Genomic DNA, 24,382 nt, shown 5'->3' with positions numbered 1-24,382 from the left:
CAGTGCGCAGCCCAGGCCAGAGCTCTGGGCCCCCTAATGGTGCAAAACCCCGCCGGAAGCCAGACAGTGGGCTCACTCTAGGGGGTCCACACCAGGGGCCACCAGATGCCCAAGCTGTTTCATTACATCCCCCTGTGAATTTGTTCCTAACTTCCTCTCTGAGGTGGACACAAATGGAGGAGGAAAAATGTCTGTGTTGTCCTCTCTTGCACAGCCCAACCCCCGGGGAGATGAGCATTATGGAAGCTGATTAGCCAGAGAGATGCGAGGATGCCCGATTTCTCAACTCTTGGGCCTGACTTCATTTCCATTATCACTGGGTCCCATCTCTGGTTCCAAGACAACCACTAAATTAACCTCACAATAAGTTATTCCTAGGAAGCATCAAGGAGGCCAAACAGCATCATGGAAAGTTCCTGTGTCCACTGGGAAGGCCTGGACACAGAAGCGCCCTATAGTGAGCACAGGGATATACGAACCTCAAAGACTATGGAAGGACAGCCTTAAACACAGGCAGCCATGTCCACCCCACCCCACTAAGGTTGTTCTGGGTGGAAGCAGAACCGGCTGCAGGGGCAAGGAAACCTGGGTGCAGGCAGAATGGTTTCCCACACACCCTCCTCTCCTCCCTCCAGGAGGCAATATTTCAATTCCTAACCTCTTTGAAATGACTGTGGCCAGGTGACCTTCAGACCCTGGGAGACCTTGCCTGTCTGCTCAGCCAGGTGCACAAGGCCTACTCAGGAGTGTGCAGGTGGACTGGTCACAGGTGCCTTGGGAGCTTGTCCCAGGGGCCATCCCAGCAGCCATCCTGACTACAGGTGCCCTGACAGCAGGTGTGTCACAGATATAGATCTGCCTGGCAGCCCACAGGCAAAACGTCTGTGGCCTCTGGGGTCCTTCCCAGATGCAAGTCCACAGCCTGGCATCAACAGGCTCACATTTCAAGTTTCCATGTGCAGCACTTGGCTTCTTCTCAAAGTCACACCAGGTGTTTCTGAGTCCCCGGGGACATGTGGGACAAAGTCCACTTTTGTTCTTCAACTCCAGCTGTGGAGGAAAGCCAATATGCCACTGAGGCTGAGCACAGTACCCCCACCAAGCCCAGGACCCGGAAACCTGGGGAGAACCAGGGACCAGTCTGCTCAGAAGGGACCCTTCCTCCACCTTCCCTTCATCAGGTGTGCCGAGGCTTTGGGATACACACGTTAACTCTGCTACAAACCTCTGAAGAAAAAGGAGGCATCGCTAGAGAAAGACACACGCTACCTTGACCCTTCCTTTCACAGCATCAACAGCAGCTGGGAATCTCCAGCAATACCTAGGAGAATCACTACCTCCCAGCCCATCACCCAGCCATAAAGACCTTCACAGGGCTTGGGGGGGGGGGGGAGGCTCCCTCAGATCCCAGCTGCCACCCTCTCCTTTTCCAGTTCTGATCTGACTTTACCCTGTGCCGCAGTCTGGGTAGGCACAAAATCACGAGCCACTCATAGCCTTGTAGATTCAAACAGCAATTCTTTATTCCCAAACTCACACAGGCACTCTACACACGTTCCGGGAAAATCCACGTTCTGCTGCAAAATTCAAGTACTCCACCAGGCTTTGAATCCCAAATACTTTCTGAATCCCACGAGAACTCAACGGGAACTCAAGGATCTGGCGTGCCTGAGGCAGCAGGATATGCCCTATTCCCAGCAGGGTACACCTTAAACCTGGAACCGCCCTAAACCCAAGGATCGGGATACTCCCTATTCCCAGCAGGATACACCCTAAATCCGGATCCATCCTGGTCCTTGAGCAGGGTCACCTTTCTCAAACATACATGCAATGTCACTGCAAATGTCCAAGGCAAGTCCATTTCTACGAGTCCTTCCTCTAAGCAACATGAGGTACGCTGGCAAGGAAATTGTCATACCTACTTGGCTAATGGCTCTCAGCAACCCTGTGAGCACAAGGTTCTCCCTGGAGGAGGATGTTCCCCAGTCTTTCCAAAGGCCTTTGAAGGCCATCCCCACAGTTCAGAACACTGCTGGCAGCTTTGGAATTATAGTATAATTGTCACTGCTACTATATGCATAGGTTTCCCTGGCCTCTGGGTCCAGTTTCTGACATCATCAAGAACTATCACTGACCCAGTGACTTCTTCCTGACCCAGTCAGTCTCTGGCAGGGAGGAAATTCAGACCTAAGGAAGGGAACAGTCCTCAGGGGCACTGGCTTCTTCCCTCCTCCGGGGATCACTGTCCTCTGAAAAGCCTTAATCAGAAGCAGACTGTTCTGCTTAGGAGCCTAAATGAAGCCCAGCAGAAAGCAGCAGAGTGTCTGGGCCACCGAGAAGAAGCATACACACAGAATACTCCAGATCAAAAGGCTTGCCCCTCCGGGATTTGGAAGCAAGGAGAAATGTAGAGCCCTACAATGCTGGGGAGACAGAAGGTCTGTGTTCAGTTCCCGCGGAGGACGGAGCCAAACCGAGGAGGCAGATGTGTGCTGCCCTTACCAAGACAGCCGCCGGGATGCTACGGGCGCCGTGGACTAGGCCGGGTCTCTCTCCACAGAACGGAAATTCTGAACTGGGGTGTGTGTGTGTGTGTGTGTGTGTGTGTGTGTGTGTGTGTGGCGCGCGTGTTGCTGTTGTTGTTTTTCCTGGAGTCCTAACCTTGAATCGCACCTGCACCTGAGGGCCAGGTGGTGCCTCCCCTGAACGCCCGTTCCCCACACAGGTACTCAGGGTCGGTTCTTTCGGGAACTCTTGGCCTGCACGTCATGGTGCCCGGAGGCCTGCACGTTCCGGCCAAGAGCTCGGCTTCCCGCGGGTAATCCTGCTTCCGCGGTGTCCAACTACCACTTAAGGGAAGCTTGCTCTGGCTGAGAGCCGCGGGAGGCTGACCACATCCTGTGCCTCCGCGCCATCTGCACAAGGACCGCCCAGTGCAGGTGCCCGTGCTCCTCTTCTTCCACGTCCTTCCTGGCCTCCGGACCTCACGGCCTCCGCGCGAGTCCCCCCGGCCGACCTCAGGCTCTGCAGCAGGCCTTGCCGCAGACACCAGCTGGGCGCGCACGTGCTCGGGCCGCCGCCCCAACCGCGCAGCACACCCTCCATCCTCCGCCCAGCTCCCTGGCTCCTCCGCGGGGCAGCCGTGCGCATGCGCGGAGCCGAGTCCGGCTGGGCCGCAGCGCGGTGGCCGGCGCTAGCTGTAGGCACCCGCCCGGCCCCGCTGCTCGGTCCCCGCCTCGTTTTCTCTCTGGACCCGGACAGACCCCGGCTGAGCTGCGAGAGAGGCCAGGATGTCGCAGACCGCCATGTCCGAGACCTATGGTAGGGCCTTCCGCGGGGCGGGAGAACAGGCTCGCGGGGTGTCCGGGTGTCCAGCCAGGCCGGTCTGGGTTCTTGAACGGTGGCCACGGAACAGGCAGGAGGCTGGGCCAGGTCCGGATCTTGCGATGCCAGGATCTCTGGGTAGCAGAGCCAGCCGGTGTCAGGGTGCCCTGCTCGGTCTGGGAGTGCATATGGCTGATGTTGGCTGGCTCGGGTTTCCTGCGTGCGCCCCTTTGCCACCCTTAGGTTTTCCTTACAGAATTTAATTCAGTGCAGGGTGTGGGAACCAGATTTGATTTCCACCGCTGGTGCTCAGTGAGGGCCGCAGGCTCAGGGCCGCACCTGTTTCTGGGTGTCCTCTGACAGGGCAGATCCCTGTTCCTGGTTGGGAGTTCTCTCCTTTGCTTCTTTGCAGCAGGATTACAGTGAGGGAGCAGTGATTAACCCATCTTTCTCCTGCGACCTCTGGCTTCATCCATCTCCCTCTCTCAGCCCTTTCTTGGTTGCTCTCTGGCTATTTATAACACGTCTCCTTTTGATGACCATGAGTACTTTGGAAGCAGAGCCCAGTCTGTTTAATCTTTGTTTCCCCTAAGCAAATGTGCTAAGCAATTTTTTTCTTTTTTGATAAATCAAAGCTTTTTCAATTTATATACTAAGTTGCTCCCACCCACTAGGTTCAATAAAGGAGACCAGTCTGCCAACCCCTGATCACTCTTTCAGATGTGACAGCTGATAGTCACCCAGAGGCTCTGGGTGTGCAAATATGGACCTTAGGCCTGGTGTGTTTGCTCCCACCCTGGCAGATGTCTCCTGCCCTCCACAGAGGCGTGTGGAGGAGGGATTAAGCTTAGAGAATCCTGCAGCATCGGACTTCCTCAGGACCATGTTGTCAGGGCTCTGGACACTGCAGAAACAAACACCACAGACACCTGCTAGGTCTCACAGTGTGCAGTCTAGTGGGGAAGAGTGTAGATGTCCAGCTGGACACTGACGGATAAATAACTTAAAGCCAGGCAAGAGTTCTGAAGAATGTAATCCGTGCAAGTACATGGCAAAGAGCACTGACCCAGAAGGTCAGGGCCAGGGAGGTGTCAGCCCTACAGCCAGAGCCCAGGCAGCACAGGACCTCAGCCCAGACCTGCATGTATCTGAGCACCATAGTTTGGGAGGGTGAGGGGCAGAGGGCCTAAGGAGGGCTTGGACTTTGAGAGGGTGGGAAGCTGGAAGGGTGTCACACTAGGGCTCACAGGGCACCTGGTCCTCTGCCAGCAACTGGCACTGCCCTGCTCCTGTGAGTGGGGCCTGACATCTGTCCATAGAAGCTGAGAGAATCCTGCAGCCACTGGCTTCCTTAGGACTGTGTTGTCAGCTGTGGGTACCCCCCAGGTGGCTCCTGCCGTCTGGTTCTGCAGAGAGCCAGTCAGACCTGTCCACGCAGAGAACCTTCGCATGCCATCTCACCTGTGCTCCTCTGAGCTTCTTGCTCCCTAGCCACACCCAGCTTCCTGGTCAGGAACGCTGGGAGGGGCGGGTCGCCCAGGAAGAGGGCTTGTGGGGGGGGGGGGGTTGTCATGAATCAGTGGGGAAAGAGCTTCTCACAGGAAGTGCTGCAGCCCTGACAGTGTGCTGGGCATCCTGGGCATGCTGGGCATGGCAGGACCAAGGGGCCAGTGGGCTCAGCGAGAGGCAAGGCCATTAGGGTGATTCCATGGCCTCTCCAAATGGGTGTTACTTGCCACTCCCCCTGGATTTAATCCTCTCTCCAGTGGAGGAATTAAAGGAAACTAAAAGAAAGCTGGCATGGTGGTTGAAGTTGCCAACCTAAGGTCACCCTGAACCAAGGCCTCGCCTGGCCCTTCAGATATGGCTGTGTCTGCATGACACTGTTCCCTGAAGTAAAGCCTCATGTCCCTTCCTCTCGAATGCTTGCCTCTTGCTGAAGGAATGTCTGCCTGGCCTTTGAGTTCCTTGTACTCTGGGCCCATCCTCTCCTGTGTAAGGGGGCTCTGGAAGCTCGATGGTCTGTGACTAAGAGGGGAGAGCCACTTGGGATATGCTGCCAAGGGGCCAGTTCCACCACTTCTTCATTAGCATGTTCAGGCTATTACTGCACCTGCCAGGGATGGTGGCTCCCACATGTGCTAGCTCAGAGGCTAGCCATGTGGACAGTGCTCTAGGCTGTGTAATATCATGACACAGAATCAAAGTGTCAAACAGAGGGGAATAGAGATACTCAGTCCAAGTACACTAACCTGAAACAAGGTTCTCTCAGATAAAAAGTCCACACTCTGAAGGCCCTGTGGAGTGTTTCTGGGCCGCCCCAAGGACCTGTGCCCCAGCAACCTGAGGCCTGGGGCTTGCACCCTGTCTCCGAGGAATTCCTGAAACCAGCAGTGATGTGCAGGACGGAGCTAAACATGTTGTTCAGGACATGTGGCGGAGGTGCCAGACAGTGTGATGGAAACTCAGGAATAGAGAACGCTAACAGACTGCCCGTGAGCAGATGTGCCTCTGTAGGAGGGCTGTTTGTAAGAGAGGACCATGTGAGTTGCTGGTCCTGGGCTCGTTTTTATCATATTATTTTCTTAGAGTTTTCATTTTGTGCTTCCCTCTGAAAACAACATCGTGTATTTACCGAGTGATCAAGAGAATCACTGGACATTTACTGTCAAATCTGTGTCCTTGTGGGACGTTGCGGGTTGGATCATGTCCCAAAGTCATGTCTAGGTCCTGAACCCCAGAGTCTGTGAGTGTGACCTTATTTGGAAGCAGGCTGTTAGGATGTAGGCATGAAGTGACCCCCAAAAGCTCAGGTGTGGGACAATGCAAGAAAGCTAAGAGGGGAAGTGATTGGGTTTTGAGAGTCTTAACCTGATCAGTGCATTAATCCACTGGAGTGGATTAACTGGGTAGTAACTGTGGACAGGTAGGGTGTGGCTGGAAGAGGCCATCCTTGGGCCTATGCCTTTGGGGTTTATATTTTGTCTGATGAGCAGAGCTCTCTGCTTCTTAATGGCCGTGTCCTGAGCTGCCTTCCTCTTCCACACCCTTCCACCATGAGGTTCTGCCTCAGAACAAGGAGCCAGCCATTTACACGAGTGAGTCTGTAAACGTGAGCCAGATAAACTTCTCCTCCTCCTGTTTGCTGTTGTCAAGTCTTTGGTCACAGCGAGGAGAAAGACAAAAAGATCTTTGCAGACAGAGTTAAGATGAGGTCATACTGGAGTAGGGTGGACTAATGCAGGGACTGCTGTCCTTATGAGGTAAGGATGCAGACTCACACAGAGAGGACGTGACGTGCCGGTAGAGGCTGAGATTGAGTGACGGCCACAAGCCAAGGAGCCAATGTCGGCCAGCAGCCAGATGTAGAAGAGGCAAGGAAAGCCCTTCCCTGGCACCCTCAGAGGGAGCTCAACTGCCCTGCCTCGATGTGAGACTCCCTGCCCCCAGAACTATAAGACAGCACCTCCTATGGTTCAAAGCCACCTGATGGGCAGCTTGTTGTGACCAGCCTGGGAAGCAAACCCATTGGCTTTGGCCATCAAACCCTGCTCTTGGCGAAGCCCAGACTTGATAAGACAAGATGGAGTGAGGAGGGCACCCCAAGAAAGAGAAGTGGCAGGTTCAGAGCCGCCTGGCTCCAAGAAGGTGCCAGGTAACCTGCACTAGGTGTCACCTGGATCACCACTGTCTTAGCTGCATAGATGTCAGGACACGTAAATGTGTCAACAAAGGAAGCAGAAAAAACAAGGGCATTTCTTCAGGTTGAATAAATTCATGATTGGAAAGTGCTTTTGCTTTTCTCCTTCACTGAAAACCAGCTGACTGCTGAGTCTTCCTGGATGCCCTTTACTATAACTCAAGTCACCCCTGCCCCTGAAACTACAATGGAAAGTTAATTCAGAGCAGTTTATTCAACTGGAAATGGAGAAAACAAGGCTTCCTGGAGTTCTCCTGGCAGCGCCGTGGGCAAGTGTAGGGACTGCCCTGAGCTGCCGCCCGCTTCCTCAGGCCCACTCTGCAGCACCTCTGCTGGCCCTACTCACGGGTCACAGGAGCTCCCTGGGGCTGGGGGTTTCTGGTCAGGTGGACTGGGAATGGGCTTGATAAAATTTATTTGGGGCTCTTCTTGAGCCATGGCATCACAGGGAGATCATTGTGCTTGGAATGAGAGACATCCCCAAAGCTTTTTGAGCTCCTTGGAGAATGGTTTCCTGCAGGCATGAGGGTGAACCTGCTTGTACTACGAATGATGGCATCTTCGGTTGTTAGAACCATTTCCCTCTTTGGGCCACGTGGTGTAGAATCATCCAAGGTTGAATATTATAGGGGTGCATCAGCTTGCTAGTGGAACATAGGCTACACGTGGACTTGGGTTCCATCTCCAGCACCCCGGAAGCAAAAAAAAAAAAAAATTACTCTTCTTTGGTGATCTTTGCTCTATCTATCTATTTCTTTCTTTCTTTCTTTCTTTCTTTCTTTTTTTTTTTTTGAGGGGGCAGTACAGGGGATTGGACTCAGGGGCACTCCACCACTGAGCCATATCCCCAGCCCTATTTTGTATTTTACTTAGAGACAGGGTCTCACTGAGTTACTTAGCACATCACTTTTTTTGCTGAGGCTGACTTTGAACTCTTGATCCTCCTGTCTCAGCCTCCCAAGTGCTGGGATTACAGGCATGCGCTAATATGCCCAGCTGCTCTGAGTATTTCTTTGGATGAGAAGAAGGCTCGTGTGTCTGGATCTTCTTCTCTTAAACCTTCCTGTGGAGATGAGTCAGACTGATGTGATGGACTAACCCTCTGCCAGGAGGTCTGCAGCGAGAGTTTGCAGAAAGCCTTTGACTCCTCAGTCCTAAGGTACTCATCTTAGTCCATGTTCTGTGGCTATAACCAAATCCCCAGGAATGGGTAATTAAAAAAAAAAAAAAAAGAAGAAGAGGTCTATTTTTGCCAGGCAGGCATGATGGTGCACACCTGTGATCCCAGCTACTCAAGAGGCTGAGGCAGGACAATCACAAGTTCTAAGCCAGCCTCAGCAACTCAGCAAGACCCTCTCTCAAAGTAAAACATAGAAAAGCTGGGGGACTTCACTCAGTGATAAAGCACCCCTGGGTCCAATCCCCAGTACCATAAACAATGAAGTTTTCCAGAGTTTTTTTTTAAGGAGTCCTGGAGGCTGAGATGTTCCAGTGTGCGGCACTGGTAGTGCGAAGGAAAGCACCTGGGCACGTGGGAAGGCCAGATAGGAGGGAGGCCTGGCTCCTAACACCTGCTCTGGCTAGTCCAGTCCTGCACACCAACTTTGACCCAGTCCTGTGAGGAAGCCCCATCCCAGAGAATAGCACCAACCCAGCCTCGAGGGGCAATCCCAAGGCCTGTCCCCTCCTGAAGGCCCCCACTCTCAACAGCTTTCCATGGGGACAAAGCCCGGGTGTGGTGGAGGCAAACCGTGTGAACACACAGCTCTCCTACACACCCTGCGCCTGGCCACCTTCGATAGCCGCAGTTGCTCCCTGTCCATGGTCAGTGAGGGCCAAGGGCTAACACGATGTGCAAGCACCCTCCCTTGTGGGGGGACAGCAGAGGCGAGTCTGAAGGACAGCACACAGCACTGGACAAGAGCCACAGGGACACCATGCCTGCTGCTCTCCTTCCTCTGAAACTCACTCCTGGCCTGAAGGTGGGTCTGTGGAGAGGGCTTTGGCCACCAAGCACAGGACGACAGTGGTGGACAGAAGGACCAACCTGCTGCTGCGCAGCATTTCTGATGTTCTGAGAAGGAAGAGCAGTGTTCAGAAGACAGGATGTCGTCAGTGAAGTGCTGGTGAACCATGAGTGAGAGGATACACTTTAGAGGGAGGCAGATCCTTTTCTTTTCAAATGTGAATTTTGAATCAGGCAGCAAAGCAACTGGGACCCTAAGACAAGGACAGGGAAGCTCTGTGTGCCTCCAGTCAGTGACAGCACTCCTTCCTGCTCTCTTGCCTGCCTGCTCCAGGCTTTGGGGAAGTGCTGGTGCAGTGAGCATGAGCCCTGTGCCTGCACAACCCTCAGGCCCGTGTTGAGGCTCAGTCCACTCGGCTGGTGAGCAGAGCAGGTCTTTTAGGACGAGACTGCAAGCTGGGGAGGAAGTTGGGGAGGCTCCAGGGACTTCTGTCCTGGTGATTTGAACAGTCCTGAGCACTGCCAGCCTTCAGAGGATGCTGAAGGGGCTCCATTTGCTTCCACCTGAGAGGTTACAGCGTATGAAACAAAAGGCCAGAATAAATAGAAGAGCTGCATTTATGGCATGATGTCCTTGTGTCCCTTGTGGAAGCCAAGTTAGGGTATCCTCCTGCAGTTGGGGCACATCTCAGGGCTGGAGCATCCTGCTGGATACAGGGCACCCCTCAGGACTGGGGCATCCTGCTGGAGACCGGGCACCTCTTGGGGCTGGGGCATCCTGCTGGAGATGGGCACCCCTTGGGACTGGGGCATCCTCCTGGAGCCAGAGCACCTCCCAGAGTTTGAAAACAAAGAGACCCAGTCCCCCTTAGAATCAAGCCTACAACCAGCTCAATGCCCCAAAGCACAGTTGCCCTGGACTCAGAGCTATTGGGCCAGACTCTGCCCCTGAAGAGAAAGCCTGTTGGCCATGTGGAAGCTGGTCATCCATAGGCATGGCAATCAAAGGCAGGCTACAAGAGTCCAGCCCTGCAGGACTATCAGAGCCCAGACCTGGCCTGGATCCCCAGGATGGACACACCTTGCTGTGGCCTGGGTCCAGGGTGGGATCCCCAGCCTCATGCTATTCATGAAGATCTTGTTGAATGAATCCTCTCACTCTAAGCCCAGGCAAAAATATTATGATTAAGGTTTTCTACTTAGCAGATGATGGATTATTACTCTGCAAGTGGCAGAAAACCCAACTCAAAATACATAGGGTGGCCCAACATGGTGGGCACACCTGTAATCCCAGCAGCTCGGGAGGCTGAGACCTGAGAATCCAGAGTTCAAAGCCAACCTCAGCAATGATGAGGCACTAAGCCACTCAGTGAGACCCTGACTCTAAATAAAATACAAAATAGGGCTGGGGATGTGGCTCAGTGGTTGAGTGCCCCTGAGTTCAATCCCTAAAACCAACAAAAAGGAAAGTGGCCATCCCTTTTTCTCCTGGCGTACGCCATCTTAGTGATGCAGCTGGTTCCCTGTGAACAGTCCCTATCTGTTGAATGGCCTCAGCTCTCAGGTCCCGTCTCCACCACCATGCCAGGGCCTTCCCTCAAGGAGCATTGATGCACTGGAGCTGAGGGGTGGCCTCACCTAGCCTGCATTGAGGGACTGCACTGGGGAGCTCACCCTCACACTGGGGGGATGAGCCCCGCTGCACCACAGGTGAGGAGAGAGACTACGAGTGTGATCCTGACCCACTCTTGCTGTAGTGCATGGTACAGAGGTCCCTGGACATCTCAAACTGAGCTAAAATTCATCACTGAATTCAGGGCAGACTAGAGGTGGGGGCAGGACCCAAGGTAAAGCAAGCCTTGGACATGCACCAGGGTACTGTCACAGACCCAATGGCCTCTGGAACGATGATGCTGTGACATTGGCAGAGCTCGCTCTGGCCACTGTGAGGACGCACATGCTCTGTATGCACCTGCATCCAGAACTCACTTGAGAACCCGAAGGTCATACCAACAGCTTGAAGAGGTGGGACCCTGGCCAGGCACCAGCTCTGCCTGCAGAGGTTGTTGCCAGCACACAAGACGGGCACCTAGAAGAAGATGTGTCCACCTTCATCAGGTCCTGACACTGCGAAGAGCCCAGCTACAGTCTCCAGTGTGGACCTTAGTTCTCCACTCTCTGTGGCTCTGGTTGGGGCACTCCACAAAGCATCGTGAGACTCCTCCCACACTTCACAGAGCGCTGGCCGCTGGTCCTCCCACAAATCCAGTGCTCCTGCCTGAGGGTGACTGTTCTCAGGCCTCCACCTTCTCTTCTGGGTGGTTTTCCACGTAGCCAGGGGGTTGTATTTAAAGATATTACTGCATCAGCAGGCAGCAATGAGAGATGGCCATTTCCATGCTGGGCAGCTGGGCTCACTGCTGAGCCTCTTGCTTCTGCACCATCCCTGGTGCCCATGGTCCCAGTGAACAGGTCACCAGAGTCACAGGCCCAAGAACCCAGCATCTCTGGGTTCTCTGCTACAAGTTGGAATCGACAGATGCCCCGATTCCACTCTGCACCATGCCACCTGGGCACAGTGCCCAGCACCACGGGAACCCGCTGCCTATGGTGCTCTCTCCAGGATCCCCACACGGCTCCCGGCCTCTCCGGAGCCAGCCTTCCTGCAGCGGATACCAAACTCTGTTCCAAAGCAAGTGTCCTCCATGTTATGTGCCCAGCAGTGTCTTCCACTGCTGTCTCCTGATGACCTTGGGCCAGTGCTCATTCAGCAAGGTTGGCTGCCATACACCACTCTCTGTCCCCAACCTCTGACTGAGCTGGTGCCTGCAGTGTCTGTGCAGAGAGCTGGTCAGCATCTCTTGGTTCCTCCAGGTCACCTCCAGTCACCTTCTCTCCTGCCTCCTCTCCCCTGGCTGCTCCCTGGGCACCTTCTGTCCTATTCTCATTGTATCCACTCTATGTGGCTGTGTCACTCAGCTCTGCATCACTGTGACCAAAATACCCAACCAGAACAACTCAGAGGAGGAAATATTCATTTTGAGCTCAGAGCTTCAGAGGTCTCAGTCCATAGACAGCGACTCCATCACTTTGGGTCCAGGTAAGGCAGAGCATCTGGCTGAAGGGCGTGGTAGAGGACGATGTGCAGCTCATGATGGCCAGAAAGCAGAAGGAGGAGGAGAGCCAGGGGACAAGGATAGTCCCCAAGGCACCCCTAGAGACCTACCTACAGGGACCACTAGGTACAGTAGTCCTCTCAAATTATTAATCCATGAGGTGAATTAATCCACTGATTAGGTCACAGCTACCATGACCTGATCATTTCACCTCTGAGCACTCCTGCATTAACACAGGAGCCTTCGGGGACACCTCCCCTCCAAGCCCGCCTGGCTTCAGTTGGATAGCTGCAGGCTCCTATTTGGGTAGTGAGTTGCCCTCTCTCTGCGTGTGCCCTGTGCCCTGTGAGCCCTGACCCCATGCCCCAGGGGCCAAGTGCCTAGTAGGTGCATGGGCTCTGCCCCTTGCCTCCCTCTGACCTCACCTAAGAGAGCAGCTAGGAAGGCGGAGCCATCTCGTCCACTGTGACTTGATTTTCCTGAGGACTCAGGACCGTGTCTGGCCTTCCCATGCACATGCCCCATCTGCCTGGCCTGGGAAGTGGTGGAGGGGCCTTGGAGGGACATCACCTGTGCCTCTGCCTGCATCCGCCCCTTGGCCTGTGCTCTCCTCAGGCCCGACCTGTGTGTCTGCCCAGGATGGCTGACCTCTGCCTGTGCCTGTCTTGCCCACGGTTCTGCATTTCTCATGTGGACGTTCACCTTGCATGGCAGGGCATCTGCTTCAGGTGTGTTTCAGGGCATGGTCTTTCCCTGCCTTCCAGCACCACCTGTTCTGAGGAAGCCCTCTGCAGGTAAATCTGAAGACCGTGGGTCATGCGAGGGATTCTGCGTTTGGGTTTTGAGCCCTCAGTTCTCATAAACACACGGCCTCTGTTAGAATGGATGGACTGTAAGAGCCCTCCCTAGCCATCGTGCCACCTGGGTTCCCTTCAGTTACTGAGCTCTCTGAGCTGCTGAGCACCCAGGAGAGAAAGCAGGGCTCCCGGGGCAGCTGACCACCTGCCACCTGCAGCACGTGTCTATCCAGAGTGACCTATGGGTCCAGATCACTGGGCGCTGACCACAATGCCTCACTAGATGTGGATTATTTTTTCTTTTTTTAAAAATGTTTTTAGTTACAGATGGACACAATATCTTTATTTATTTTTATGCGGTGCTGTGGATCAAACCCAGTGCCTCACACGTGTGAGGAAAGTGTTCTGCGGCTGAGCTACAGCCACAGCCCCTAGAGGTGGATACTGGAGGCTCACCCATGTGTCTAAGGCAGGTGGGGACTGAGGACAGCCTGGCTGTGCCTCCGCTCCTCTGGGGCCACGCTCTTCCAAAAAATCCTACTGCTGCTCCCACTCAGGCCAGGAGCCTGAGAGTGGCACCCCTCTGTCTGCTGATGCGCTTCCCATGCCGAGGCCTCTGCAGGCTCACACTTCTAAGGAGGTTCACAGGGTCTTGGGCCCCTCCACAGGGATTTCCCCAGAGAGAACACCTTTCAGGGCCATGGCAGCCTCGTGGCCGGCAGGACCCTTACCCCCAGGAGGCCAGCTCCTCTTGCCTTCCTGCCCCACCCGCCCTGGCAGCCTCTACCCTGCTCTGTTGCTGTATCTTGCTATTTCAAGACTATTAGGAATGGATGCTCATGGTTGTGATTCCTGGCTCTGCAATCCCTGGGGACCTGCCAGGCCTGGGCTGGGAGTCCAAGTGCAACCTAGTGCCCCTTGCAGACTGCCTGGCTGTTCCCAGTTGAGGCTTTAAGGATGAAACGTCCACCTGCCAGGTCTGTGAACCCACCTTGGTTTGCCTGGGTTCAATGCCTAGGAGTACAGCAGTAATGGCAGGGTTGCCTGCTGTCCTTTACCCCTGTCAGTGGCCTTGTTAGTGAATTGCTAATAGCACTGTCCCTGAACACAGGTGGCAGGGCCAGGCCAGGCCAGTGCCAGCGGCTCTTAGCCTAATTGGGGAAGGGGCAGCCAGGGTCAGGGAGTACTTGGCCCCCACCTGGGGAGGAGACAGGAGGCAGGAGGCAGAACAGGCCCAAAGGACGTGGCGTGGGATGGCACTGACAGGCCAGGGTCAGTGCAGACATGCAGAGCTGGAGAGGGAGTCGGTGCAGTGCCATTCCCAGGCTGAGCAGGAGAAAAGATCCTCAACAAAGGGACAACAAGGCAAGGCCTCCAGGGCCACACAGACTCCTGTGCTGCTCCACAGTGACCAGCACAGCCCATCCTGGAGCCCCCTGGTCCCCACTCCATGCACGTGATGTCCCAGGGAGTTTAGGACTGTGGATGAAGAGGATGTGTGGGCTTTCTCCACCCTGAGTCAGGGATTGCCCATAGGATATGCCCACTGAACTTGGCCTGAGCTGTCCCTCCCATGAGTCACCAGGGAAGAGGACCCTCAGGCCGCAGATGGACCTGCATGTTCCTCCCAAGCACCCTGGAAGCTCCCAAGTCCTCCAGGCTCATGCTTTTGTAAGGACACACTTAGAACTTCTGGGCTTTGCTGCTCAGAACTGAGTGCACACATGCCTTTGAACAGAGGCTAGCAGGGACATGCTTTGCTCACTTGGTTCTCAACTTCAGACTTCAAAAGAAGTGGTTCAGAGTGCACTGATGGGCAGAGTCCTGAGGGCACCAGGAGGCATGGATGGTGCCGGGGCCAAGGCCAGCCAGCATGTACCACCTTCCAGCACCCCTGCTCTGTCCTCTGTCCCGTTAACAGGCAGGACCTCAGCGAGCATGGCAGTCTAGGAATAAGCTCATGGCCTCCACTTTCAAGATGCTTTTCACAGTCTCCCTCTGTCTTGCAGATTTTTTATTTAAGTTCCTGGTGATAGGAAATGCGGGGACTGGGAAATCTTGCTTACTTCATCAGTTTATTGAAAAAAAATGTAAGTAACATCCTGGGCCATGGTCGGGAAAGGGTGCCTTTGTACTCAGAGGTGCAAGCTTTAAAGGGCTTGGAGAGAAAGCTCTAGGGCCTTTGAGAACAGGGTGGTGTGCATTTCACCTAAAGCCATGAGGTGAATAGGGCGGAGGTGACTTGGCTCCCGGCAACCCCTAACCTCAGTGTCGCTGCCCAGATGGGTTGACCTCTTTCCCTAAAGGTCTAAAATGAAATGCTTTGTTCTTGCTTCTCCTTTTCAGTCAAAGATGACTCAAATCATACAATAGGAGTGGAATTTGGCTCAAAAATAATAAATGTTGGTGGTAAATACGTCAAGTTACAGATATGGGACACAGCGGGACAAGAACGATTCAGGTAGCTTTTCCTCTGATTTAATAAAGTCTCGGAAACTTGGGTGAAATGATCATGTTCTCTCCTCATACAGGCTCCCGCCCCACGTCCTCCCCTGCACTGCCTCCAGCTCAGCCTCTGGAAGCTCCCCCTGAAGAGGCTAGAGCCCAGAGGTCGAGGAGCCTCTAACTCGGCCAGCTCACTGCCGCAGGTCATGGCTGGAGCCGTGTTTAGATGGGAATCTCTGCAAAGCCAGGGCGCATCCACCCATTGTTCCCTTCCTAGGTGGGGTTTTGAAAAGCTGCTTGGGGCTCCACTCTGTTAGGCATGGAGGCCCAAGGTTGTGGCTAGATGCCTGCAGGGTAGGTGCTCAGCGGGCTGTCAAGAACCTGGGTGCAGGACTTGGGCCACGCTTGGTTGGGTTCCTACAGGTACACCAGGTCAGAGCACACACTCAGTATTGAGATTTGGGAAATAAAACTCACTCCACTACAAACCTTTAGCTTTTCATTAAGATTGGTACATACTGTGCGTTAGTAATATTCAGAAATACCACAGTGTCCCCGCCATCACCACTCCTGGATACCCTGGCTGAACAGTGGTCCCACCTGATATAGCCTCCACCCCAGAGCTCCCAGGACATGAATGACCAGGAGTACCTCTCAAGCAGGTAGGAGAGGGGCCGTTCCTCTTTGTGGGGGCCCCTCCTAGGAGTCCCAGAGAAAGCCAGGCTTGGGGACACCAGCTTCCAGAGCCTGGAGAGGTGTAGCCTCTAGGGTGAGGGTCTGAGGCTCTGCCTGGCAGGCAGGCCCACTGCAGGAGAGCCCTGGCCTCCCCCTGTTTCCCCGATGACTACTGGCAGCCAGCTGTGCCAGTACCAGGCCAAGAAAGGGTGACTGCAGGAAAATGGACAGGCTTGAGGGGTGTCGAGGCCCGGCACTGGCTTCCTGGTACAGCAGCCCCAGACCCTCCAGGGATCAGAGTGAGGTTGGCAAGTTTTCCCCAGCCCTCTCCATCCCTGGCTCCTAACAGAAATGATCCGACAGAAGAAACGACCATTGAACACAGTACCGATGGTCAAAGAGCCCAAACCAAGAACATCAGCTGGGACTTTCTGGGAGAAGGGGAAGTCCCCAGAAATAAGAACAAAGAGTGCTGAACACATGTGAAGAGTGCTCTCAGGAAGTGTCCCTGAGTGGCCAGCCTCCCAGACAGCGAGGCAGCAGGGGTAGGGCAGAGACAGGCCAGCCTCAGTGAAGGACGAGGGCAGACTGCTCAGGGGTCCAGGAGAGAGCCAGAGCGGCAGCAGAGAGACCACAGTCCAGGTCGCTGGCCCACTCCACCGCAGGGGATGGTGAGGAGGTCCAGAGCAGGTCAGGCTGAGAAGGGAACTCCCCAGAGCCAAGAGGAGAGGTGGAAGGCTCAGAAGTCAGAGCCGCACTAAGCCAAGAGCAGCACTGGGAGCTCCAAGGTGCTGAGGACCCAGTGAGATGAAGGTGAAAGCTGGCTGTGCAGTCAGAGGTCCCTTCCCCAGCACCAGGGCAGGGCCGAGATGCCTTCAGAACTCAGAGGGAAAAGTTTCCAACCTAAAACCCTCACACAGCCCAACTAGCAGGTCAGTGCAGGAGCAAGATGGTGGCCAGAAGATGTGAGGAGGGGTAGAGGCCACCTCCCCTGGACAAAGCCCAGGGACCCCAACCTGAGGAAGGCCCAGGTGGTCAGCATGCGCTGCCGCCCAGCATGAGACTACTGCAGCAGGAAGCACCAGCCCCAAGCACAAACCACTTCAGAGGCACTTTATAGAAATAAGCAGTAAATACCAGAAGAAAGAAACCCTGAGCCTCACAAGCCTGGGAGTTTGTGATCATTCTTCTGTGGCCAGAGGAGTGCCCACTCACGGCTATGTCCTTTAACCACTTAACCAACTGTAAAAAGGGAAATCAAGTCCCAGGAGATTAGATCAGAGGAGGTGACTGGACCCAGGCTGGGAGAGGCTGCTGCCCAGGCTTCACTACCCCTGAGGGGGCAGACACCCTGCCCCCTGCCATGCATGCAGCTGTGCCGCTCTGGGGAAGACACCCTGCCCATCCCAGCCTGACATCCTCCCATTGATTCCATGACATGATTCCCGGAGGATGACACATGTGTTCACACCTCCAGAGTCGTGCTCTTTGACACCAGGTCTGTCTCTTTTGGGGTTCACAAAGCAAGCCTGGGGGTCTGGGGAGGTGGTGCTGGGCAGTGGAGGGTCTTGGTGGTTGAGTTAGAGCTGCTGTTGTCCTTTCAGGTCTGTGACAAGGAGCTATTACAGAGGTGCGGCTGGTGCGCTCCTCGTCTATGACATCACCAGGTAATGCCAGCCCCCCTGAGCCGGGCATTGGTGCCCTGTGTCCCCAGGGCTGGCCTTGGCCAGATGCCTAGGGCAGGGGCCTTGTGGGGTCTTGGAGGTCTTTGAGAAACATTGGGAGGCTTTTGTAAATGAAGCCCCTGGTGCCGGATGCTCTCCTGCAGACCCACGGAGCTCTCCATGAGCATTATCAAAAGTGACCCAGGGAGGTAGGGACACAGCTCTGGCTCAGGCTGCTTGTGTCCTGGACCAGCTGCTCTGTGTGTGACCTCACAGGCCAAGACTTAGCTTCCTGGGTTCCTTGCCTGTGGGTGCGTGTGATGGGGACCACATGGTCCTTACGAGGCTGTCGGAGATTGGATCGGTTTTACTGAGCACAAACAGGGTAACCCTTGGACACATGTGGCAATTCCATTGAGACAAAGATTAAAAATTCAGTTCCCTGGTTGCACTAGCCACATTTTAAGTGCTGGTGTGACTGTGGCATCAGACAGCACAACATATAGAGTGCTCCTGTCCTTGCGGAAATCCCATGCACGACGCTGATCCCAGGATTCAGGCCTGGCTCAGACACGGGGTACAGAGGCCACCTGCAAGTGTCCTTTCTGGGTAGGAACCTGTCCAGGGACGGGGTGTCACGTGGCTGCCCCTCTCTGGCCTCTGAGGCGTGAGGGCATCAGGTTGCAGGTGCACCTGCCCTTAGCTGTCGGAGGGGAGAAAGCGGGTCTGAGTGGGCCCTGAGTGGACAGCCTGGCCACGGCCTGCCTGCAGGGGCTGTGGGGTGGTGCTTGCACCTAGGGCTCCTAAGGGCAGAGCAGGAGGTAGCAGTTGTCCCCACACAGTCTCTAGCAGAATCCATCTGCTGGACTCCCATGAGCAGAGTGCAGCACAGGCAGGACAGTTGATGGAGAGGTGCCCAGCTGCCCAGCAGTCAGGCACCAGGCTCTTGTACCCTTTGTGCTCCTAAAGAGTCAGGGCTCCTCCTCCTGAGCCCTGGCAGCTTGGGTGTGTTCAGGTTCCCCAGGGGACCCTAAGGCCCTTACCTGACATGTTGCCGAGCAGTGGAGTAGGATGAGCGGCTGGAAAGATTGCTGGTCTTATAAAATACATGTATCATTTTCACAATCTTGTGTCACACAGCCGAGAAACCTACAATGCGCTTACTAATTGGTTAACAGATGCCAGAATGCTGGCGAGTCAGAGCATCGTGATCCTCCTCTGCGGGAACAAGAAGGACCTGGACACTGACCGGGAAGTCACCTTCCTAGAGGCCTCCAGGTTCGCGCAAGAGAATGGCAAGTCTCTTCCCCCTCGTGGCTCTCGGTGTGGACATGGGTGCTGTGCTGGTGCTCTTCAGGAGGGTCGAAGTTGGGCTGTGTTTGGGAAGGCAGAACTGCCACTAGGGTGTGAATTCAGTCAGCGTGGTCACACAGCGCACCCTGCCCCAGAGCCCAGGGCCCCCAGAGCCACCACGCTGATGGAAACACCTGTAACACTTTGCAAGGTCTCTTCCGCCCCGGGCTCAGTCAGCACTCTAAATTGTGTCCTTGTGCATGGAAAGGAAGCCTCAGACCCGCTTCTGGCCAACTGGCTGTGCTTCCTGTAGACCATCAGAGCCACTTGGTACATATGGCTTTGACACCTCTGAAGTGCCAGATAGGACATACAAGACCACCACATAGCATGGGTGGCTGCTCATGGGTAACAGGATGGAGCAAATGCGGACGTTTTAGGTAACTTGAACTGTGAGTGCCAATCAACAACTAGAATATCCTAAAGTCAGGTTTGATTGGTCTCTAGGCCCCAAACAGCTCTGCGGGTTTTTTGCTAAGAAAGTAAACATCAGAGACGCACGTAAGCCATAGCGAAGGAGCTGCTCAGGGGTCACAGCTCAGTATCCTGTGCTGGGAGGAAGCAGAGGGGGCCTTCACCTCAGGGGCAGGTACACGCCTCCCACTGGGCCCTGGTGGCTCTGGGGGTGGGAGCCACAGTGCACATTGGGGCCACTCGCAGTGTAGTCCCCTGGTTGGCAGATACTTGCAAGTCCTGTTCCTGGTGAGACAGTTTATTTGGAGAAGGACATTGAGGCTTCCCGTGCACTGGGGGTAGGGCCCGTTCCTGCCTCCTTCCTGATGGTCATTGGCACAGAGAGCCTGTTTACAGGTTCATCCATCTCCCCAACGGATCAGGGCCAGCCAAGACAATAGCTAATGTTTGAAAAACATTAGATACCTCCAACATTTTTCAATTTTGATTTTGTGTTTATGTGTTTGGGGGTCTTCTGTGGAGCTGGGGATTAGACTGAGGGCCTTGCACGTGCTGGGCAAGCCTTCTACAGCTTGATCACATCCCCAGAAGCCCCCAAATCTTTTTTTTTTTTTGATATGGGGTCTTACTAATCCTGTTAACATTTTTTTAAAGCATGTTGACATATACTGATTTTATTTTTTCAGAAATAGATGGCTGTAGGTCATGAATCGGGCCTTCCTGCCATTCTGAGAACACTAAGCAGCCTGTTAGAGATTGACAAGTGCGATCACCATCTAAACACACCGTGTCTTGTTTGACATCACTTTCAGAGCTGATGTTCCTGGAGACAAGTGCGCTGACTGGGGAGAATGTAGAAGAGGCATTTGTGCAGTGTGCACGAAAAATACTCAACAGGATCGAGTCAGGTAAAGCGCCCTTGGTAGGCATAGTCCTGCTACTTGCTCTTCCTGCTGGCTCTGCAGGGTCCCCTTCTTGCATGGTGACTGGGCAGAGCAGATTCTCTGTACCTCCTGACTTAAAATCTCCACTGAGGGTTCAAAGGGCCCATGGCTGAGATACAAGCCCCAGGCCTAAGGGTGGTGGACCTGCCTGACCCCAGGGCAGCATCTCCAAGGTCTCTTCAACAGCTTGCTCCTTCTCTCATGGGGTCAGGGCTACAGGATGTTGTGGGAACGGCAGACACTTGTGTAGTCACTCCAGGCCCGATGCAGGCAAGGACAAAGTGCCAGCACTGTCCTCTGTCAGACTAGGTTCTCACTGTCACCAGATGATGCCAGGGCAGTAGGAAGGAGATTGAGGTCACCCAGGCAGGCTTCCAAGTAGGTGCCGAGCGGGGCATCTGCAGCTATAGGGCAGCAGTCAGCCCAGGGACATGAAGGAGGGGAGGCAAGGGCAGAGAAGCTAGGAGGTAGGACTGGCCTGCAATCCTTGTGAGGCCAGGAGCTGCCTCTCGAAACTCGGGGATTCCAGCCTGGCTGCACAGCAGCCACCCAGAGTGCCACAGGAGCCCTGCCCCTGCCCATGTCTTGAGCTGCTAGAACAGGGCTGGAGCTGTTCTGAGACTGACATCCACCCAGGAGGAGAAGCTCTGTGGGAGGTCAGGCAGGGTGCCATCAGGGTGACTGAGGTGATCAGACAGGGGCTCCAGGGAGGACAATGGGAAGAGAGACGGCACTCAGGGACCATCCAAGCACAGGACAATTGGCAAGCTCGAGCCAGGACACGGAAGCAAGGAAGGGAGATGAGCCCAGACATGGTGGCAACAGCACCAATGGGCTAGTGGTAGGACGGTGTCACCAAGAATATGTCAGTGCCCCTTGGGCAGGGGGACCTCAGAGGTAGGATCTTCTCTTCAGTGTCAGGAGACCCAAACAAAACTGAGCAATGGCAGCACAGGTTTAGTCCATGGCCAAAGTGTGGAGCAAGGGACCCCAGCCCAGTCATCTCCTCAGCCAAGTGAAGGAACAGACATGAGATGGGGACAGTGGGAAGCCCAGCCTAAGCCATCTCCTCAGCCCAGGTGGAGGTGCAGACGTTGGATAGGGACACGGGTGTGAGCTGCACTGCCCCATGTACATCACCATGCACATATCATGCACACACAGGAACACACATGTGAGCTGCACTGCTCCATGTACATCATCTTGCACATCGTGCACACACAGGGACACAAGTGAGCTGCACTGCTCCAAGTGAACATCATGCATGCACAGAGACACACATGTGAGCTGCCCTGCTCCACATACACATCATGCACACACAGGGACAGGTGTGTCAGATGCACTGATCCCGTGATCACTGAGATCTGTGGTACCAGCCTATTTTGGAGGTTTGGTCATGCTAGTACCTGCTATTCATGAACTCTAGCACACTAGTCTGAAAGCACTAAGAGTGTGATTCCAGTCTCGTGCAAAGTGCTGGTTAGGCAGGGGCTGTGGCACCCCCTGTCAGCAGGTGCTTCACTATGCTGTGTCCTGGGGTGTTATATTATCTGAGTTGCGTTTTTGCCAGTTTAAAAGTAGACAGTGGCATCTTAATAATTCAGTTTTAAATTGACTTTATTTTGCATACATAATATATCCATGAAATTCCAAATTCAGGTGGTACAAGAGAACAAGCAGAAGGGACCTTCCACACCACCTCTGCTGTTCCCTGTCATGGGGACACGGGGCAGCCACTTTGTTCCCAGTCCTCTGTGTCCTAGAGGTGGTTAATGCATGTGTGTGCTAACATACACGTTTTTCCTCTTTCCTGGAAAGGGGGGAAAATGTTCATGGTGTTCCACACTTTTTTCATAATTTGTTTGGGGATCATGGAATAATAACAATCCTTTTTAAAGAGATGTGCTTATCCCATAGGTGAGCTGGACCCAGAAAGGATGGGCTCAGGCATCCAATATGGAGACGCCGCCCTGAGACAGCTCCGGTCCCCACGCCGCACACAGGCTGTGAGCGTGCAGGAGTGTGGCTGTTAGAGCCGTTACACAGGTGGGTGTGCCCGCTCCCTGATCCCCGATCCACCTGCCGCCTGCAGCAGGAGGGCCACGGAGCTTCAGTAGGAAAGGAGGCGCCGCGTTAGCCAGAGTCCACGCTCAGGAGCTCCCAGGCCCTTCAGAGGACGGCAGGGCACATGGGGACTGGAGTGGCCGAAGCCCACCCACCCTGGTGCCTGCCAGGGCGCTCCTTGGTTTCTCACATCTCCATGTGGCACCTGTGTGCCCAGCTCCTCCAGCACCCAGCAGGTGTATTTCTGAGTTTGTAGGTGTGTATGTTCCCAATGGCTCTGTTTTTCAGGTGTCTGCGTGGTGTTGGGACAGTGGCTGAAGCTTGGAGAATCTGCAGCTTTTCCACTCTTCTCTGAGCAGAAGTGGATCTTATGGGGACGCTACTCCAGCTGGCAAAGGCAGCCCAGGAGCCACGTAATAAACCTGATGTGAGGGACGACACCGGCCGATGTGTACGCGCATGTGACTTTCCTGTTCCTTGTCCCCCGCCCCATCCGAGAGCACACACGCTGTGCTGTGTGACCCCGTCCGTCTCCCCAGCATGTTCCTGGGGTGTGATAGGATAGGAATAGTGCTCTAAATGCAGTTGGGTATTTCATTAACCACAGGCACAGAGATTCGTGTTGGTGTACTTGTGACCAACATGCAAGGGCCCTGGCACCTGCAGCCGGGGTCCCATTTATTCACCCGCACTTACCACACTCCACCTTACATGCCCCACACTGGAGATGCTGGAGCAGTTGCCCTTCACCAGCGACCCGAAATGAAATAAAAAATTGGTGTTTGGTGAATTGGCACTGTCCTGCTCCATGGGCTTCAGGGCTCCTCCCTGAGGCCAGGCCAGGGTCTGTGTCCCACCCAGCAGACAAAAAGACAAAACCTACCGGCTCTCCCTGCTGCCCCTTCCTAGCAGGAAGACCGCTAGAGTCCAGCCTCAGGGCACCCTGCCTCTACCTCAAATCTTTTGTGTTGTGTTCTGTTTTGTTTTTTTACTTCTTTTATACTGAAGCCTGAGGTGTTCCACCACTGAGCCACATCCCAGCCTTTCTTATTTTGAGACAGTTTTCCCAGGCTGAAACTTTAAATCCTCCTGCCTCAGCCTCCCAAGTAGCTGGGATTACAGATGTGCACCAACATGCCCAGCCTCATCCTCATTGTTTACTTTTTTTTTTTTTAATTTTGGTACCAGAGATTGAACTCAGGGCACTCAACCACTAAGCCACATCCCCAGCCCTTTTTTGTATTTTATTTAAGACAGGGTCTCACTGAGTTGCTTAGGGCCTTGCTAAGTTGCTAAACTGGCTTTGAAATTGTGATCCTCCTGCCTCAGCCACCCAAGTCACTGGGATTACAGGTGTGCTCCACTGCGCCCAGCTATTTACTTTTTTTTTTTTTTTTTTTAAAGAGTGAGAGAGGAGAGAGAGAGAGAGAGAGAATTTTTAATGTTTATTTTTTAGTTCTCGGCGGACACAACATCTTTGTTGGTATGTGGTGCTGAGGATCGAACCCGGGCCGCACGCATGCCAGGCGAGCGCGCTACCGCTTGAGCCACATAATTATTGTATTTATCTGCCTATTTAGCAATACTGAGGACCGAACCCAGGGCACTCCATCACTGAGCCTTATCCCCAGCCCTTATTTTTATTGAGACAGGGTCTGCTAAGTTACTGAAGCTCACCTTGAACTTTTGCCCTCCTGCTTGGCCATGGATATGCCCCCTCCCACTTGCATGTTGTGTTCCTTTTCTGGAGACCCACAGACTCTAGTTCATGTCATAAGGGTCATACTTATTAAGAAAGCCTTCTAAATCTTTGCTGGTGGCTTGATGCATGCTGTGGTTACCAGGCTGGCCTGGAGTTGATCCAGCAAGGCCTGGCAGGTGTGAGGCGGGGACACCTATTATGTCACCGAGACTGTCCTC

The 24,382-nt window shown here is 54.2% G+C and overlaps 1 protein-coding gene across 5 annotated transcripts; it reads left to right on the top strand.

Moving 5' to 3' along the window:
* The first annotated feature begins 1,536 nt into the window (after nucleotides 1–1,536).
* Nucleotides 1,537–22,906, top strand: Rab4a (RAB4A, member RAS oncogene family). Of its 5 annotated transcripts, XM_026412650.2 has the most exons (8): nucleotides 3,205–3,321; nucleotides 14,913–14,993; nucleotides 15,250–15,364; nucleotides 17,628–17,690; nucleotides 18,828–18,982; nucleotides 20,267–20,362; nucleotides 22,316–22,444; nucleotides 22,751–22,906. In XM_026412650.2, exons 1-7 carry the CDS (start codon nucleotides 3,291–3,293, stop codon nucleotides 22,429–22,431), a joined length of 657 nt encoding a protein of 218 aa, XP_026268435.1. In that variant the 5' UTR covers nucleotides 3,205–3,290; the 3' UTR covers nucleotides 22,432–22,444; nucleotides 22,751–22,906. The 5 variants fall into 5 exon arrangements, with proteins under 5 accessions (XP_026268442.1, XP_026268435.1, XP_026268450.1 ...); XM_026412657.2 differs by lacking the exons at nucleotides 14,913–14,993; nucleotides 15,250–15,364 and having other exon boundaries at nucleotides 1,537–3,321; XM_026412677.2 differs by lacking the exons at nucleotides 14,913–14,993; nucleotides 15,250–15,364 and having other exon boundaries at nucleotides 3,234–3,321; nucleotides 18,866–18,982.
* Nucleotides 22,907–24,382: the final 1,476 nt, after the last annotated feature.

This window comes from Urocitellus parryii, chromosome 9, assembly GCF_045843805.1.
Source record: "Urocitellus parryii isolate mUroPar1 chromosome 9, mUroPar1.hap1, whole genome shotgun sequence".
Lineage (NCBI taxonomy): Eukaryota > Metazoa > Chordata > Mammalia > Rodentia > Sciuridae > Urocitellus > Urocitellus parryii.
The sequence above is the reverse complement of the archived record's forward strand: the minus strand, read 5'-3'. Positions and strand labels throughout refer to the sequence as shown.